The 19,483-nt window shown below is 30.9% G+C and overlaps 2 protein-coding genes across 3 annotated transcripts in view; both read left to right on the forward strand.

Annotated features, from left to right (window-relative positions):
* Nucleotides 1–170: 170 nt before the first annotated feature.
* On the forward strand, nucleotides 171–6,962 carry LOC111029848 (sorting nexin lst-4). Its single transcript, XM_022309049.1, has 13 exons — nucleotides 171–366; nucleotides 465–713; nucleotides 936–1,104; nucleotides 1,550–1,711; nucleotides 1,789–1,965; nucleotides 2,534–2,678; nucleotides 2,817–3,112; nucleotides 3,547–3,664; nucleotides 3,812–4,088; nucleotides 4,154–4,320; nucleotides 4,410–4,636; nucleotides 4,858–5,169; nucleotides 5,571–6,962. Exons 3-13 carry the CDS (start codon nucleotides 1,099–1,101, stop codon nucleotides 5,730–5,732), a joined length of 2,049 nt encoding a protein of 682 aa, XP_022164741.1. The 5' UTR covers nucleotides 171–366; nucleotides 465–713; nucleotides 936–1,098; the 3' UTR covers nucleotides 5,733–6,962.
* Nucleotides 6,963–8,928: 1,966 nt separating this feature from the next.
* LOC111029844 overlaps nucleotides 8,929–19,483 on the forward strand; it is a 36,880-nt gene continuing 26,325 nt past the window's right edge. The window contains exon 1 of one of the 2 annotated variants that reach the window (XM_022309044.1): nucleotides 8,929–9,162. The gene's annotated coding sequence lies outside the window, so the exon portion shown is untranslated. Of the gene's footprint in view, nucleotides 9,163–11,002; nucleotides 11,496–19,483 lie in introns of those variants that run through there. The other variant, XM_022309042.1, reaches the window with a different exon arrangement.

Here is a 19,483-nt window from a genome sequence, read left to right on the forward strand (position 1 = left end):
TGATGCTTCCCGTGACGGATTCCGTCGACCAAACCGTTGTTGCGGTTGTCCGCCTCCTGTGAGCGGGGCTTACGACATTGATAACGTCAGTGGCGGCGAACGTTATCAACGCAAAGCAACAACCCACAAGCGATAGAACAATAATGACCATACATTTCCATAACTGCTTACTGTCACATTCGTAGCAAATCGTCATCATTATCATCATCATCATCATCATCATTATTATTATTTTAATTGGAGAATGCGTTGCGCGATATAGAATTAATAATTGTTCGTCGGTATTACACAACGCGCGCTCACACACACGCACACCCACGGCGACAACCAATTGGATCGACTTTCGTGGTTAGTTTGTGTAAACAGGTAAACTTATTATAATACTCCTCTTCGTCTCGTCCTCGACGATAATTATTGTTTACACGCACTTGTTATTGCACTGTTATTGTTTTCCCATATTGTAGACTCGGGCTCGTCGGTGGCCAAATTGTTTTGATAACCGTGTCCTCGCAGACCGCCGCCGCCGCACCCGCCTCGGCCACTGTTCGATCTCAGCGTGTGAGCGCCCCCTTTGTTTGGCGCGCTTGTATTTTTTCGCCGCCGACGCAAAAGAAGCCGGTGTGGGGCATAAAACTAAGAAGAATTTCGGTCATTTCGGTCCTTGTAATTTGTGGTCAGCTGAAAATTAATTACTTGAAGAGGACATAATTTAGGTAAGTGTTTTTTTTTTTACCCCCATGGCAAAGGCGTCAAACGCTAGTCAATAACAGAGTACTATACTCAAGACGATGACAGTACAAGTTTGATTGTGAATATTGTAAATTATATTCCTATGCTCTTTGTACTGGTATGTTCTAGTGCTGAACTACAAAATATCTTAAGTTCTGTACATTATGTAAAATCTAATTATATTGTGTATGTGCATGTGTTATTAGCTACTAAGCCATACCACCTCATTGGTGTCGACAGCAAATATCATGATTGAACCCATGATGTCTTAAGTTGGTGAGCAAGTGCAGTAACCTAAAGCTTTTTACTTAACACACAGTAGCAGTAGCATCTACGCACATCTTCTACATTACGATCACTACTCCTAGAATGAAGGTATTGTGTTTGTGTTTGATTATGTACATTATATTTTATGAACACATACATGTATGCATAAGCTAACAATACGAGAGGCGTTTGAAATTAATCTTAATTTTTTTTTTTTGATATTTTATTGCACAAAATTGTCAACAATTAATTATATTTTATACAACATAACTAGACACATGATTTAATATATAAAAAATAATTTGAACAATTTTATAAAAGCTCATTTGAATTATGTAATACAATTATAATACAATTTGCCTCTGCTGTTAATTTAGTTTATACGTATAATATGTATTTCATGATTTACCCCTTGATTAAAAAGAAGAATATGATGTGAAATTTTGATAACCAAATAAAATAATTTAGTTGTTTAATTGTTTTTAAAATCATAATACAAGTGACGCTGTTTGCCGTTAATGTTTGTGTCTTTAAATTAAATTGTTGTACCTAGGTTTTAGTTTTGTATGATTTTGTGGGTGAACCCGGCTCCTCAGAACTATCAGTGACTGCTGGTGAGACATTGTTGGTAACCCGACAAGATGTCGGTGAGGGCTGGTGGGAAGGAACAAGTCCATCTGGCCGTACAGGCTTGTTTCCAGCGGCTTATGTTGAGGTATATTCATCTAATATCTTAATTTGTATAATTGGACTATTTTTTTATTCTTACTTATATACATCAAATGTTAACAGGAAATTAAAACCAAAGCAGATGACAGAACAGATGAAAGCAAACCACCACCAGCTTTACCACCGCCACCATTACCACCATCAACAGATCCATGGGAAATTGACGATCAACAAAATGAATTTTATTCACAAGTTCCTGGCAGTCACAATCAGCAACAAAATGCATACCCACATCAACAGGCCAGTACTTTTACATACACAAAAAAAAAATTATAATAACAATACAATAAAATGTTGTTTATAAACTAATGAATATGTAGGCATACATTAATATTTTATACTCAGATTTCTTAAAATAATTAATCTTAGAATTTGGACTTAAATTACCGATATTACATGATTATCTGAAGTTGGGTATAAATCTTTTATGTTTTTGTGTTTTTGTTATTTGAATATTACCTAATTTACAGTTTGAAAAATTAATTATGCTTAGTTAAATAAGATTTTTTTAAATTTAATTAAAAGGAATAAAATATCATATACATATCTAATATTTAATAAATATAAAGGTCATTTTAGCTGATATACTTTATTTTAACTTAACTTTTTTTGTCTCGGGTGAAATCTTAATTACCTATGTTAATATATAATCAATTAAATATAATATGATCTATGTGATGTATTTAAATTTGTACATGCATTAATATTTTTTCTTGAAAACTGATAAAATGGCCATTGTCCAATTATCAAACATCTCTGGGATACCAATTTCAGTGGTAAATTATTTTGAAATTAATTGCGTTTACAGTCACCTGATGATTATTATGATGATGAATGGGACGATGATTCTGAATATGGTGGCAGCAGTACTGTGGCTTCATCTGCTGCTATACCTCCAACTATTCAGTATCCAGCTATAGGAACAAAGGCAACATCGATAAGAAAAACAACAGGTACTTAAACATTAATAATGTCAGCATAATTATTTTAATGAATTACATTTTTGATCATTGTAAGCTCCCACAATTTATCAAAAAAAAAAAATGTAAAAGAATAGTTTAGTATAATGTAATTTGGTATATTTTATATAGGCAAGACAGCTGGAACAACTGGTGGTAGCAGTTCTCGGTTTTCAAAGTTGGTAGGTGGTGGTGACGCTTCATATATAATGGGGGCCATTCAGCCGCCCATCCACTTACCTGATACAGAAAACATTACAATTGTTGTGCGTGGTGGTACTGGTGGTGGCCCTATGGCAGTAGATGTTGAATGGTGTCGAGACCCTGACGATGAACCGCAGGGATACCAGTGTGTTGTGGCATCTCCAAAGAAGGAATCAAAACTCAAAGGCCTGAAAACATTTATTGCATACCAAATAACTCCAACGGTATATTTATGTTCTGCTAAGTTTCTTATGCATCTTTTCTACTTGCATCTCTTATGCACTTGACAATATAATATATTATATAGTGTCAATAATGAGTAATCTGGTATAAAAAAAATTCCTTTGTGCTGGGTTGCATGAAAATTTAACTAATTGAGCCACTAAATCGTGTTTAAAGCACCATTTGCTCACCATTGATTCAATAAATGTTTAGTGATTGTTCACGGAACCCAGCAATTCTGCATTAAAAAATTATCTAGATTGATTTGACCAAATATCTACTGAAAAACTTGTCAAATATTTATCCTTCAATAGCTTTTAATTTTTAAGCACTTATTTTTAATTATTATTGATACTACTTTTAATGAGTTAAAATATATAGTATTTGTGTATTATGTACATACATTTTATTTCCACCTGACTTATATGTGTTTTAGTTCAACAATATTCAAGTATCTAGAAGGTACAAGCATTTTGACTGGTTACATGAACGGCTATTGGAAAAATACTGCTGTCTAGTGCCAATACCACCATTACCAGATAAACAAATTTCAGGTTAGAAGAATCATTGAGTAGACAGACACCTACTTGTGGATCTACTTTATGCATACATAATTTGCTATAGAAAATCATTTGTGAAAAATATTGATTTTCAAACCCAAAATTATATATGTCTGATACATTATTACTAATTACACTCAGGTCGGTATGAGGAACAATTTATCGAACGGCGTAAACAGCAATTACAAGCGTTTGTAGACGCAGTTTGCCGACATCCCGTGCTGTCCCGAGGTTGGGTATGGCGGCAGCACTTCATCACGTGTACAGACGAGAAACGCTGGAAGATAGGAAAGCGGAAGGCTGAATCACGAAACACAAGCGCTGAGACGCTCACTGGTGCCAATGTATTTTTTGTAATTAGGGTAGTGTCTGCAGATGGTAGTAGCGATCCCCCTCCACCTATCAACCCAGCAATATTGTATGTATGCTATAATGTAGTATTTAATTATTTTTTTAAATATTTTTATTCTTTAATTTTTGAAGAGACCGTGAAGTAGATGGATTTCAGAGATTTGTGGCTGGACTGGAGGGAGCTTTAAAAAATATGGCGCAAACAGTTGCAGAACAATCAAAACGCATGCAAACATGTTATAAACGTGATGCGCAACGGTTAGGCCAGTCCTTTTATATGCTGGGTCATGCATATAGTGGTAAGAAATAGTATATGATCAATAACCTCTGTTGATACCCTAATATTATGCTAACCTATAATTTTTTTCATAACAAATTTATATTGTAGGAGCATCATCTTCATCAATAGGAGACACTAGTGGTAATGGAAATGTGATAAGTCTAACTACCCGACAGCTGATGGCAGCACTAAAGAAAACCGGTGATGTGTACAATGAAATGGGTGGACGACTGATGGATGAGCTACCGGTTGTAGGATGGGACTCATTTGCTGACATGCTTCATGTGTACCGTGGTGTTGCAGGCGCGTTCCCTGATATACTAGCCGTGCACAAGGTAAATTGCAGACTTGTACTTGACTTGGTGTATTATAGGTTTATACTAAGTCTAGTGGTAACAAATTATACTGTATTTATAGAAATGTATGTAATTTTCCCATTATTACTGGTTGAACTACTATTTGTTGTCAACATTGTCATCTACATATACTTTAAAGTCTATGCAATTTTTGATGGTGTGCAATAATCATAGGAGTAACCTTATTTTGATTGTAATAGAGTGCGGTGCAGAAACGGAAAGAATGTGAACGACAGTACTCGGAAGGTATACCAATTGGTGGCAGTGGTGGTGATGGAGCAGGTGGATCTAGTGGTGGAGCATCCTCATCCGGCTCTGGTGGTGGTGGAGCTGTAGCTGTAGCAGACCCAGAACAACAGCGGCGACTGCTCCGTGAGATGCAACGTCGTACTGACGTAGTGTCATATGCTCTGTTAGCAGAGATAAATCAATTTCATCGAGATCACGTTCTTGGCCAAATGGCCGGCCACGTTCGCCAGCTTTTACGAAACCAGATAGAATATTACAGAAAAGTTAGTATCACATTTATAAGGATAATCATAATCTACCAAAACTTGAAATAAAAAAATTATATAAACAATGTATAATTGTTCTGTAAATGTTAGATATTTGTAATTTTGCAGAAAAAATCAAAATTCCATTATTGTTGTATATTGTTATGGTTATAGTTTTAATATAGCACTGCTTAAAATATAATAATAATGTTGTTTGAAATGTATAAATGATGAATGAAAATATTATTATATTATTTATAGTTAATTTAAAGACTTTTATATAACTCATGTTTTCATTATTAAGTTTTTTGCTAATTATTACAATTTTTTAACCTTTGATAATCATCATTAAAATATTATTATTGAGCTACTATGATACTTTCTGAAATATTAACAATATACAATTATTTTTTTTTTAGATTGCTGACAATTTAGAAAATGTGTTACACATGTACCCTGATAATGGCGATGAAGACCCTATAGGAGTTGGAGTAGACCATCATTATGAGCAACAACACTACAGCCAAGGATTAATTGATGATAATGCTTCTTATCAACATCAATATTATTCAAACCAATAGTAGTCTTAATAAATTAGAGGAATGGGTTGTATAAAACATGGTAAATAACTAGAATGCAATTGTTTCTAGAACTGCTTAATGCTTATGAGTAACACATACCCATATTATATTAGGTATTTTATGATTAATTTTTTTTTAATTATCTGTGGCTGTCAATATCGCACTATACCACCTAAAAAAAAACTATTATCATTCTTATTAAACATATCAATGATATTTTTTAGGGATTTCACACTATAACTACTACTAGTACTCTTACCGTTATCTTTAAATGAAACATTTTAGTCTGTTAATTGTTTTTAATAATACTTGATTATTGTTTTCTTTGTTATTCCAACAGTGATTTTTTTCAATTTATTACCGTGTATTAGTTTTATTACTATGCTTAATACTATTATACTACTATGCGTATGCCCATTGTTAATATGAATGTTACTAGGGGTCGGATTTATATTTTTTGTCAATGTGTAAGATATTGTTTTTAAATTTATGTAACTATAAAAGTTGCCAATTGGACATACTGAAATATCATAAAAATTGACAAATCGTGGCGTATTTAATGTTTCCTAAGAGTTTTTATAATATTAATGAAATGTTATGATATTTATATTAAGGGGGCTACAGTCTGTCAAGTTAAAGCAATTTGTGATGATATTAAAATGACTTATAAGTGTATGCAACGTAAAAGCACATGAGTGTTTGCGAGACTAACCTGATATCGTTTTTGGTCAATATTTCCTAGAAATTTTTTGAACTATAACAATAGACACTCGTAATACTGCCCGACAATTGTTCAATTAATTTAGGAATTCACATGCATTGAAAATGATATTATATTAGATAAACTTTTTTCAATTTAAAAACGTTGACAAGTTAGACCGAAAAATTGAAAAATTTGGATCCAACAGATTTTTATTATGAAAATTAAAATTAATTGGTCATTGTGTGTGTGTTAGTTAGGGGATGGCGAAGAAGATTTAATTTATTCCAATTCTTCGATAAAATATTGACAATTTAAAAAACATGAATTTTGGTACCTTAGTATTTAAGTACACCATTATTTTTGTTGTAACAATGTTAAATTGACTCTGCTATGTCTTAGAAAAATTGTTGAAGATTTTCAACCAGTTTTCGAAGTTGAAATCTGTCAATCCCTAAGTCTCACCACTTGTCTAGTTTTGGCCTGTTTTACGTGATTATTTGTACAGCCTCCTAAAATCTTTCAAAACTCAATTTAATCAGCTGAAATTAAAAAAATTTATTTTGAAGATCTGAAATGTTCTGCAACATATTTATATTGTATTCTTATCATCAAAATTGGTTGAAATATCCAAATTTTGTTTAAATACAATGACTAAAATAATATGTAATTTTTAACACTATAATTTTAATGTAAATTATATATTTCCATTGATAATTATTAATAAAATCTAACAAGTGATAATTTTGACTTCAAACTTAATATTATTGGGACCAATTTTTTTTGTAATTAATAAGCTTTCATTGTATGAATTTTTTTCCAATTTAAATCATGGTATTTGTGTTATTTATATAATTATTGATATTATAATTCTAAGAATATATTATATTATATTTATTATATTTTTATTTTATAATATATATAGGTATACATCTATGTAATTTATTTTTATTTACTTTACATGTGCCATTGATTGGGTTTTAATTATTACATATATTTATAATATTATGTAACTTTGTAACTTAAAGGGTAAATTAAATGCATGTTAACTGAATTTATGTTTTATATGTGGTACGAGTGTATTTTAAATTATTTACTTAAAATAAATATGTATCCTGTGGCTAGTCTGTTAAATATGTTATTATTATAAGTTATTACTAATTTTTTTTCTGTTCATCAACACCACCAATATTAGATTATTATCTTACCAACACTAATTTTGGGCGCAGTGTATGTACTCATAAATTACATATTTTTTTTAGCTTATAATTATAGATTGTATTGCATTTATAATAGATACCAAAATACAATTACCTGATACTTCTATTTTTTATACTATATACATGTATTTAATAATAATTTATATAATAACTATATCTATAATACTTGAATTAAAATATATTTGTATACTTATATGAAATTAAATCTTAATTCTTAATAGTACAATTTTGTTGTGGACAATTTATTAAGTTATTTCTTATATAATATACTCATCCTAAAGGTCTTAAGTTTTAAATAGTCTAATTGACTGTCATCAATCATCACCATAACAATAATGGCTATGCGGCTTAATGCACACACAGTAATTGTAATAAAATTGTATTTAATTTACATTTGCCCAATTTCAATAAAATCTATAAGTGATAGTGCAATATTTGGATCTTTAAAAACAAGCCGTTGTAATTTTTCAAGTTTGTAAAATTGTAATGACAATCAACACTATATTTCTGCAGCAACTGTTGCCATTATTTTTAAGTATGAATTGTAAAAACCTGTGATTACTTACTGATTGAATGCATTCACCGAAATCCTAAAGTGGGTTGTTTTATATATTTCATGAAAAATGAAAGTTTCCAATACAACACTGACGAATAATTCTTACTTTAGCCTTGTACAAATCACAAACACAATTGTGTGAAAACCCTGATGAAAAGATATATTATTGTCTTATTAATAGTGTAACAGTAGGCACTTAAATATATCTACTTAATAGTTGTGGGAATAACCCGTCCAGTCATCTTGGTCTGAAAACAACGTTTTGATCAAAATAACATAATTCCACATTACTACATTAATAAATCCAAAAAAAATCTATGTGGTTTTCAATGTTGTTCAAAATCATAACAGTTATCGGATGCAAAGATGAACTGAAACGGGTTATAACTTATAATGCATGATGATAAAATATTAAAATAATAGTCTTTACGCTCGTGTGGCTATTACTACGGTAGAATCGAACAGAAATACTGAATTATAATATGTTTGGTATATTATTATTATAGTCGTTTATAATATCATTGTAACAAGTGTGAGAGCACCGCCGGGCAGACGTTATCGCCGTTTCCGGCCGCCGGACTTAACACCACCTATTATGCCACTAATGCCTGGCCGCCGGCAGATCTTGCGTCTCCACCTCGACCCTCGCCTATGTCGATACCGCGGCAAACAGTCGTGTCGAGCGTGTCGTGTCCGTCTGTTGTAGTAGCGTGTGCGTGCGTACTGCGTGATCGCGTTTGCCGGGCGTTCAACGACCGCGGGTTCCGTCGAGTGGTTTTTACCTATTATACCGAGTGGTTAACGATAACGTGCAAATCTCCGTGCTCTACGATCGATATCGCTCAATTCGCGGGTTCTCCGAGATCAAGAATCCTGAATCGTCCGCTAACGACCGGAGTTGGTATACACGGTCTCTGGTATACCTGTGCGCTATACGCGCCCGGGTCTCAACCGGTGAGTAAAACGTGGTTACAAAATATTATATTATAGTATAATGGCCGTATTGAAATATTGACGCACGACGAAATAGAAAAATAATATTTTCTTTGTCATGATATCACGGCGGGCGTTCGAGCAATTTAGCGACAGGCGACTGTCATATTATTAGTGGTTGCTACGATTCAAACAAACGCTGATCTGAGTGAGGCGTGGATCGTGTGAGTACAACACTCGACAGGCGGCATTTTTAATTGATATTGTAATGACCGATCGAGGTAAATCGGAGCTTTTGCGATGTCGCTGTCATCGCAATTTTAGACATTTTATAGTTCAATATGTACCAAGATATTGGGTAGGTGCTTTTTGCGTATCAGTGGGTGGGCCAACGGCCGACAGTCAATACCTAATGGCCCAATGGCGTCATTAACTACTCAATTTCCAAGTATTATAAGTAATTACAACCGAACCTATACGACAGTCAATCAGAATCAAGTTTATCGTGTTTCTATACATTTATTTTTTCAGATATTCTGTGGTATGCCCTTGAAAAAATGATAAAATAGTGAGGCTCCGGAGGCAGGGGCACTAACACGTATCAAAATATGTATTGTAAAAATAGAACAAATCGTAATTAATATATTTTATAGCTTAATAATAAATTAATAACACATATAAAAATAATTATTTGGTGCGAGGCACAATGTGTCAATAATCAATATCTTAAATACGCTGTTATTGCTACTATTATAATATTATTATGAACAGGATCTCGTTCCCGAATTAATTTAATTTACGCATATAAATAACTAAAAAGTTAAAATAAGTATAAATAAGTAAGGATAAAAATGTTTTGATTTATTATTAACTTGAGACAAATCATTACGACGACATATTACATTGGACTAATTGTCTGTAAAAAAAAAATTCTAAGTAAACAATCGATTTTATTCATGAACTATTATCAGTAAATATAATTATTATTTAGTTATACAGCTAATTTTGCTAAATACAAATCGATTATGTAGACAATATTACAATAACAATATTATAATTGTTTGTAAAATGATATCGTTGTTTAATTCATAGAAAAATGTAAAACAATGTGGTATTTATTATGAACAAATATGGCTCAATTAATAGAGGAATTTAATCATAGTTCATATCGTTAGGAACGCAGTTCGAAGAATTATCTACTAAAATGACGTAAACCAAATCGCTTGAAATGAAGTCTTACCTTATCATATGTATAAAAAAAAACATTAATGACTGACGTATCATTATAATGATCTTTAATCTCCTCCACTTCAAAATTCCGAAAGGATAATATGAAAAATTCATATAATCATATCTTATATTGTACAATATAGTTGTACTTATACGATCATAGTGACTTATAGTAATAAATAACTCAAAAAATTGACAATTTATACATGACTCCTGTTTTTAACGTCAAACTCCGAAATTCTTTATTCGATCTTTTGTGTAAAACCGGTTGTTGATAGTTCATCAAACGGATGGACGCCAAGTCTCTAATGCGATCGTAGCCTTAGCTAACAAAATACCTATTAACGCATGCACAGTGCACACTGCTGACCTATGCACGTAATATAAATACTAAAAAACTTAGGTCTTCGCTCTTATACAGAACACGTAGGTACCTATACAACACCCAAAACATACAACGATAATTAATATTGTATTATACGAAAGTAGAATCTACATGACGTAAGACGTTTTCCCCATAGGTAGTATAGTTCAATGGTTGTCGTTGAAAAGTCTAGGATGAACGCCTACGCCAACGAATGCGCCGATTCAATCTCAGCTAATAAAATTCTATATTTTTTTTATTTTTAATACTATATTAATTTATTCTGTAATTCAGATTCCTTTAACGATTGCTTAAGTTGCCGTCGTCGTCATCGTCGTTGATAACGGGTCGGCGCCGTGATAACAGGGGCACACCGCCTCCAAACAACCCCACCACTACCCGTTATTGCTCTCGAACAACAACGTCGACGGAGCTAATCTGTTTATTCTGTTGATGTTCCCGAGTCGGACGACGTTCAGGGTTTTTTACATATTTTTATTGTGTTTTCGTTACCGCGTACGCGTTCACTCCGATGTCTCTGTAAACGTCACGAGGACGGAGAGGTGGACGAGCGTGTCCATTAGCGAGACCGTGTTGCGCGTTCTACACGGTCGTCTAGTGTTGTCTGCGAGGAGACGAAAAGATATCGACGACCGTGGATTTTGTCCAGTGGGATAAGTCTGTAACGAGGACGACAAATCAGCCAAACTGTGTATGACCCTAGTTGTTGTCTGCCATGTGTGAAAACGCTATTCACCCCGTAAGTAGAACACTTTCTGCTGACTATTTATTTTTTCCTTACACTTATGCGTCAGTTTGACTCTGTCATACGAAATACATCTAATCTGCGAAACATCATATCTGATCAAATAATGTTTCTATATAGTACATATTATACTGTTACCTTCCATTTGCATGTACATAGCAGTAACTAGCGTGTACGTATTATAATTTGGTATCATCGCAACTGTGATATGATGGTCATTGGTTAAATAGTTGAGATGCTTGTAAAACCACTTGGATAATTAGTACCTACATTATAACAATTATCAAGTTGAAATGCAATCATTTTTTTTTAAATTTGATTAAGGAAGACGCTGAAACTGCATGTGTTGCCTCCGTCTTACAAACGAACAACATGGAAAATTTACCTTGAGTAGAACTAAATTCCTGTTAGTCTTAACATAGGCGTTACTTGGACTCTATTCACGTGGGAGCAAAAATAATTTTTGTGAATCTACATATTTTCATAATCTTATTTAAATTCAATATTTATTGTAAAATTGTTTTATCATTTTTACAACCATTTTTCATTCAACTCATTTTATACAAACATTATTTTACGTGTACCTACCTACCTACTATGAGTTTTATACCAAACAATAGTAAAATTAGCCTGCAATTAACTAATACTTAATAGTATAGTTCAGTTAGTGGGGGCAATGCACCCACCAATTTCTGGTCGGACGGCAGTTGCTCCATTGCCCCCCCCTCCCACAAGTTACCCCTACGAGTTTTAATATTAAAGTGATAGACTTATGGTCAATCTTAAAAGTATGTATCTAGTATTCTATAAAATAGTTCTCTTATTGGTTTTTTATGGTATTTCAAGTTATGAGCATTTTTAAGATTAACGGAAAAAGTAGCCATGGGAAAAAAAGGCCCACAAAAATAAAAGTCTATGTGAATGCTATACATTTGAATTATTTTATATTTTTAAAATATTTTGTTGATCATACTCGAAAAACACTAATGGAGTACTAAGTATTTTTGAGTACTGAAATATCCATTTGTCAATATTACCCTGCTATTGATAAATATTTTGGCTAGTTTGAGCAAAGCACAGTTTATTTTATTTATATTGATGAGTACCAAATAACTTAAATTAAATTAAATGTAAAGATGCTTATCAACAGTTGGGTAATGAATATGAAATTTATTGATAGGTGGTCTATTGGTATGTATCTGTTCTCTTTGGATCCAAACCATTTACATAAGGTTAAACTTGAACAATGAAAAAGAAACAAATACAATGTAATGTTCTTATAATTCTGCATAATTTCAATTTAAATCAATTAAATAGAGAGTTACAATTATAATATTACGGAATACTTTTTTTTTTACTTTGGTACGAAGACTGGAGGAGAGAAACTGCTGTTAGCATTGCTTCTCCTTCGGCCCTCGTCGTTTATTGTTGGAAATAAACAAACACGTTATATACAACAATAGCATCTGTTGGACATGCCCTCTCGACCTGCAGACTTTTTTTAGCGTGTTAATGTGTCTGATAGGGATCCAAGCTTGAAGGGCTTACTAAAATGTTATACTTGATTTGACTAGAAAGATGAATGGGTCAGTTATCATTGTACATGTGTACTTGTGATTATATTTTTCAAACTTATATTTATTACACTTAATTATTTAAATTTATTACATTTATACCTCGACTTATACCAAAAAACAATTAACAAATCAACAATCAAAGTAAATTTAACATATTAACTATACATTTTTTCATATTTAAATTTTTGGCATGGGCTTTTTTTCTTTGGTGAATTTTTTCTTATGGTCTTTTTTTCTATGTTTCCATTCTATATACCTACTTATTTTAATATTTTACATACGCATAGTTCTCTTAATAATTAAAATATTGTTAAAATAAAAGGGAAAACACTGATAATTTTCATACCTTCAGATTTAATAATAGGTGAGATAATAAGTAAATTGAGAGGTAAATTCACTGTTATCAAAACTTTCAATATTTAAGCTAAGAGCATAAAATTGGATCTATTGAATGCAAATTTGCTCTGTTGTATGTTTGAAAGACGGATATAACATGGGTATGTTTTATCCTTTTAATTTGGGAGTTAAGTGATTATAATATACATATTTTTATTGTGAATTTTGTTTAATGCACATTAATTATTTTATAAGATGAATGAAATCAAACTGACATCTGGCTCTTATGTGCTTAAATATTAAAAATTTGATATAAACATGGTAGCTTGAAAGTAAAATCTCGTTAAAAGACACCGTACAAGAATTGTATAACAAACTTTTTGGTCTCTTAAAATAGTATGAGATTTAGAACCTCTATAGGTAGCTATCTATTTATATTCTATAAACTGAATCTGTCAAACATGAAGTTGGATGGGCAATTTTCAATCAACACATTGGCGGTCAGTCGTAAATACTATTTTGTTCCAAAGGCATGCTTTAAAGTGGCAGTATATGAACCTATAGTTAAATGCAAATAGTTATCTAAAATAATTTGCTTTAAATTGACAGTGCCTGAATGTGCGTTTTGCATGGGCAATACATATTCCTCTTTCATAAAAAAACCATTGGAATTATTACTGCTATTACAGTAATTCCACATTTTAGAGGGCTTTTAGAGTACTGCTTTAGCGGTAATATTTTAAACTGTCAATATAGATAAAAATAGACAGTTAGTTACTGCAATAGCAGTAAAATTGACCGACTGTCAAGACTGTTATAAATTATTATAAATTAGTTTAGATACCTATAGGTACAACCTAGAATGAACCTTATAACTTAATACCTTATAACCTTATAAATAACTTATCAAATCTTTCAAGCATGATAAACATGAAAATAGTATTTTAGATTTTACTTGTACCAGAAAATAAGATTTGTATTAGGTTTAAGAATAGGCCTATTATAAGTACCTATATTTAGTGTTGGGAAGGTATCAAACGTTATCGCCATTATTTATATTTAGGTAGGTAATAGTAAAATTAGTAAAATATACCTGTTTTGCGATTTACAATAATTCTTTATGAAAATTATCAAATAAAAACAAAAATTTGCATAAAATAGATTTTATTTTTATCTTGTATTAAAAGATTGTATTGAGTATTTTGTTTTAAGTTTTTTATTTTTTTGTTCTTGTACTGAGTCTAAATTTAGTGGGTATATTTTACTAGTTAATTTATTACTTATTTTAAGTAGGTATTATTTCTAATTATAGAAATATGTCAAATGTTTCATGTTGTGTGTTTTGAAAATATGCTTTTTGTAGACTAAATAAAACCGGCATCAGCTTTATTTATCATGTTATGGTTATTTCCATGGCTAATTCTAAATTAATTTTTTTAATAAATCCCTTAAATTTAAGCTGCTTATAAATTAGATTCCTATCGGTAGCCCTGGGAGTAGATGGTAATCATGATAAAATTATTGACAATATTTTTATAAGTATAAGTACTATCTTACAACCAACGTAATAACTGTCCAATACCCACAGAACTTTATATATATAGTAGGTATATATTAAACATTTAATAACTGTGTTTAGATAAAACTTAAATTGTTAAATATATTATTTGATTAATTTTACCCATAGTTTTTGAATAGTAGGTAAACCAGTAAAAATAAACTCTGATTTTTATGTTTATATAAATCTTGACAAGTATCTATAAATCAATGAGAAATTGTAATTCCTCTTGTTAAGCAATAAGTTGACTAAAACTCTTTAAAATTATGTTTATTAAAATAAATTAAGCTTGGTAACTTGGTAAAATATAAAATTATAAAATACATGAGTACTTAATAGCCAATATGTTCTTACATTCAATGATAATCAATTTTTCACTAGCTATAAATTAAATTTATTCTTAATAAATACATTATAGTTCAGAATATACATCGATAAGTATTTAGGTAATAACTAATAATTGTAATTAACATACAAAAATGTAGGTACTTTTTTAAAGATAATTTACAAAATGTGGAAGTGAGATCTTGCATACAGCACTTTACAGCACAATGGCAATGTAAAAATATTTAAAATAACTCAATTATTGATTGCTATGATTAAAGCTGGATTCTTTAGTTTCTTTTCAACTTTGTTTATAAAATTTCTAAAGGAATTTGATTATTTCTTTATTATGAGAAATGAACCACTTATTGTTTCGTCTACCTAATATATATTTTTTCAATGTGTGATATGTTCTATTTATATAAATTCTATCTTTATTGTAGTGAAACTTCTTTAGGCATGTTAGCATAAGCTGGATTTATGAGCTGACCCGTTGTTACCAAAAAGCATTGCGGTCGTGGCTTACTCATTGTCTATGGTAATACAGTGTCAATAACGTAGTATATAATAATATCTCTGAATTCCTCCAAGTAATTTTTTTGACTTCTATGCTATACACAGTTTTAATAATATTGTGCAAGATCATGCTCATCTCTCTATCTCGCTTTCTATAAATGATGTTCCAATAAGTTCTACTGGTATAATTCCCGAAGTGACAATGGTGCAGATTTTGTAACACTGTCTTTTAATGTGACATTTTGTGTTCTATTTTAATTTATAAATTAACTACCTATTAATTTACACAATTAGTTGCTGCAGTCTATTATGCTCACTTTTAACTGCTATTAATTGTACAATGTATTGAATACAATTTTTAATTTAGAACATTAGATTTGAGACTTTTGATAGATGTGAATATTAATATAGTATTCATATTCATAATATCACCTTTCATTAATAAGAACAATGAATAATAAATCAAAATATGAAAATGGAAGTAATCAATATTTCTTAAAAGATCTGTTTCTACTAAAACTTTATGACTATAATATTCCATTGTTGGACCTAACTTTGAAATTATACCAGTTGGTCTGCTTCTTTTGGATGTTTACACATTTAACATTTATTAAATAATTTGTTAGTTATTAGTGATTAACATTAATAGGATCATAGTTGTCGATGTAGTACGAATATGCCTATTTTATGAATTAATTTAAAACCAAATTTCTGTGGCATAAAAATTCTTTGTTTAGTTTTGAGATGTCTGAATCTAATATTATCTCTTTTACAATTTTCTTTGAATTTTAGTTTAATTTTAATTTGTATGTTGGTCCTTTAGCATCACTTTTTATGTGACTTTGTTCAAAACATTTATCATGGCTTCTTTGTGTTCAGTGCCGCAATTACAATTTTGGAAGCCCTTTTAGTTTTTATCGTAGCATTGGCGGAAATAGGAGGGGGGCTTAGCCACCAAATATACCATTAGCCTCCCCACCCAAAAAAAAAATTAACTTATTTTAATTGTGTGTAAACCAAGCCCTTAGCTCACACTGATGTATAAAATGTTAGCCCGCCTCCCCTGAAATTAAACTGTAAACATAAACAGTGGCAAACAGGATACAAGCATTATGAGAGTTCACGTATCCAATAAAAGTGTCCTACCCCCTTGTCATTTTTCTTTGGTAATTGCAACTTATGTAATAAAAAAATGTCTAACTACCTAGTAAATACACTTGACTTTAACAATTATAGCATAATAACTATAACATTCAAATAATACATCATTATAAATTATAATATTAGATCTTAAATATTTGATTAAAAATATATTAAATACTAATAACAAAATAAATCCACTTATTATAGCTACATTTATTACATTAATAAGTGGCATACAGATATATATAAAATTAAATTAAGAAATTATGTTTTCTTGCTTTTTTATTGGCAAAATCATCAATTAATTTACTAACAGCTAATTCTTTTGTACAATTTCTTTCAATATTTAAGATACTGATGTTTGTTAGACGATCCTGTGATATTGAATTTCTTAAATAGTTCTTAATAATTTTTAACTTTGAAAATGAACGCTCATCAGTGGCCACAGTAACCGGTAATGTTATGAAAATGATACATGCAGACAGTATATCATAATAAGTAGAAGCTATATCATTGTCCAAAATACACTGCAATAGTTCTTTAATATCATGTTTTGTTTTTAGAGTATCCTCAAACATATTTTTTATGCATAATATTTGGCTTGTTATGTCACTACTTATGTCATCTTTGTAAAATAATTGAAAATCATATGATGCTTTAATAATATTGTTTTCAGCAAACATTACAATGTTTTGAGGTAGCAAAAAGTTAAACCTATTGGTTACTTCATATAAACTGTTGAATCTTTCTCTAAGTTGAACAATTGCGGTATCAATTATAGGTAAAAAAACTAATACCCTAAAGTTTTCACTAGTAATGTCAAGTCTTCTATCACCATCAACATCGTCAAAAAATTGTTTTGAATAAATACGACGTCGGACAGTAGATTGAATTGGTATGCCCCATCATTTACATACAATATTTGATGAATTAACAAATTCTTCATATTTGTCTCTTAAATTTGTAATACTAGATGTAGCCTCTTTTAAATAATTACATGCATTATGAAGATGAATATCGGAGGATTGTAATTTTTTAGATACTAGATTAAAACTTCTCAATATATATTCCCAAATAGTTAATAATAAAATAAATTCATAAGATTCAATTTTTTTCTTCAATGAGCTTGCTTTTAATTTTTCATCAGTTTTGAGACTTGTTAAAGATAAATTGGATAGTGACTTTAATACATCTATGAACCTAGTTTTCAGAGCATACACAGCTTTGTGCTTAGCCTCCCATCTGGTAGTACATACCTTCTTTAAAACAATTTTAGCAACAGAATCCCCTAGAGCTAATGATGCCCATCTAGGTGCTGATCTAGGTGCTGATTTACTATAAAATAAGAATATATCTTGTAGAGTATAAAAAATGTTGACACTTTTGGTGTACTTTTAGCCAAATCACATAAAACTAAATTTAAGTTATGTGCATTGCAGTAAACATAGGATGCACTAGGAATTATATCACTGATTCTTTTTTGTACACCTGAACACCTGAATAGCTACCACTTATGATGGCTGCGCCATCATAGCCTTGTCCTCGACATTTGCTCAATTCTAAATTAAACATATTTAGTATATATTTAATTAAATTTTACATGAGCTTCTGCTCCTTGGTGGTTCAATGTGAAAAATCCTAAAAATGATTCTTTTATTTCAAACATACAGTCAGCATAGTTCACTACTGCATAACGCAGTATGAAACTAACCTGATCCATTTTTGAAATGTCCTGAGTGAAATCCATAATAATTGTGTAACATTGACTAGATCAAATTTCGTCACATATAATATTTCTCATGCTTGTTGCTAATAAATCAATGATTTTATTTTGCACCTTCCAACTCAAGTACTTAACTCGAGTTTCTTCGTCACTCAAAAGTTTGTTTAAAACTGGATCAAAATCAGCCACTAATCTGACCATATGCAAAAAGTTCCCTTCATCCTCTCTATTAGTACCTGATTTTCCCTCGTTACCACGAAGAGCAGTATTTCCCGATGTCTAAAATAATATAATCTTAATAATTCGGGTAAGAACATCTCTCCAATATTTTGCTTCTAATGAAATGTGTTCTTCGAGTTGTTTATCAATGGTCTGATTTTTTACCCAAAGAATTTGGACTTTGACAGCATAAATGTGTTGAATAGATATTTCATGTGCTTTAATTTTCTGTGACAAATGCTGCCAATCATTCAAGCCATTTATCCAATTTAAATTAAATTTAGGATAGTTTCTGTCTGCAAATAGCCAACAAGTTTCACAATAAACTCTGTTCATATCAACTGAATAGCACAACCATGATCTGGGTATTTTAATAGTTGGGCTCATAACAAAATAATATTGCGTAGAAAATGTGCATTGTTTGACATTAATGTCATCTAAATTAGTAACTGTATTTTCTGGAAATTTTATGTTCGGTTTGCATGGTCCAAATAATATAATTTTTCTTTTTAAATGTGCATTATTTATTGTTTCTGGAAACTTACCACGGTCTGTTGGAAATGCAGCATTTAAATCTAAGTCTATG

This window comes from Myzus persicae, unplaced genomic scaffold (assembly GCF_001856785.1).
Source record: "Myzus persicae strain clone G006 unplaced genomic scaffold, MPER_G0061.0, whole genome shotgun sequence".
In the NCBI taxonomy this organism is placed as follows: domain Eukaryota; kingdom Metazoa; phylum Arthropoda; class Insecta; order Hemiptera; family Aphididae; genus Myzus; species Myzus persicae.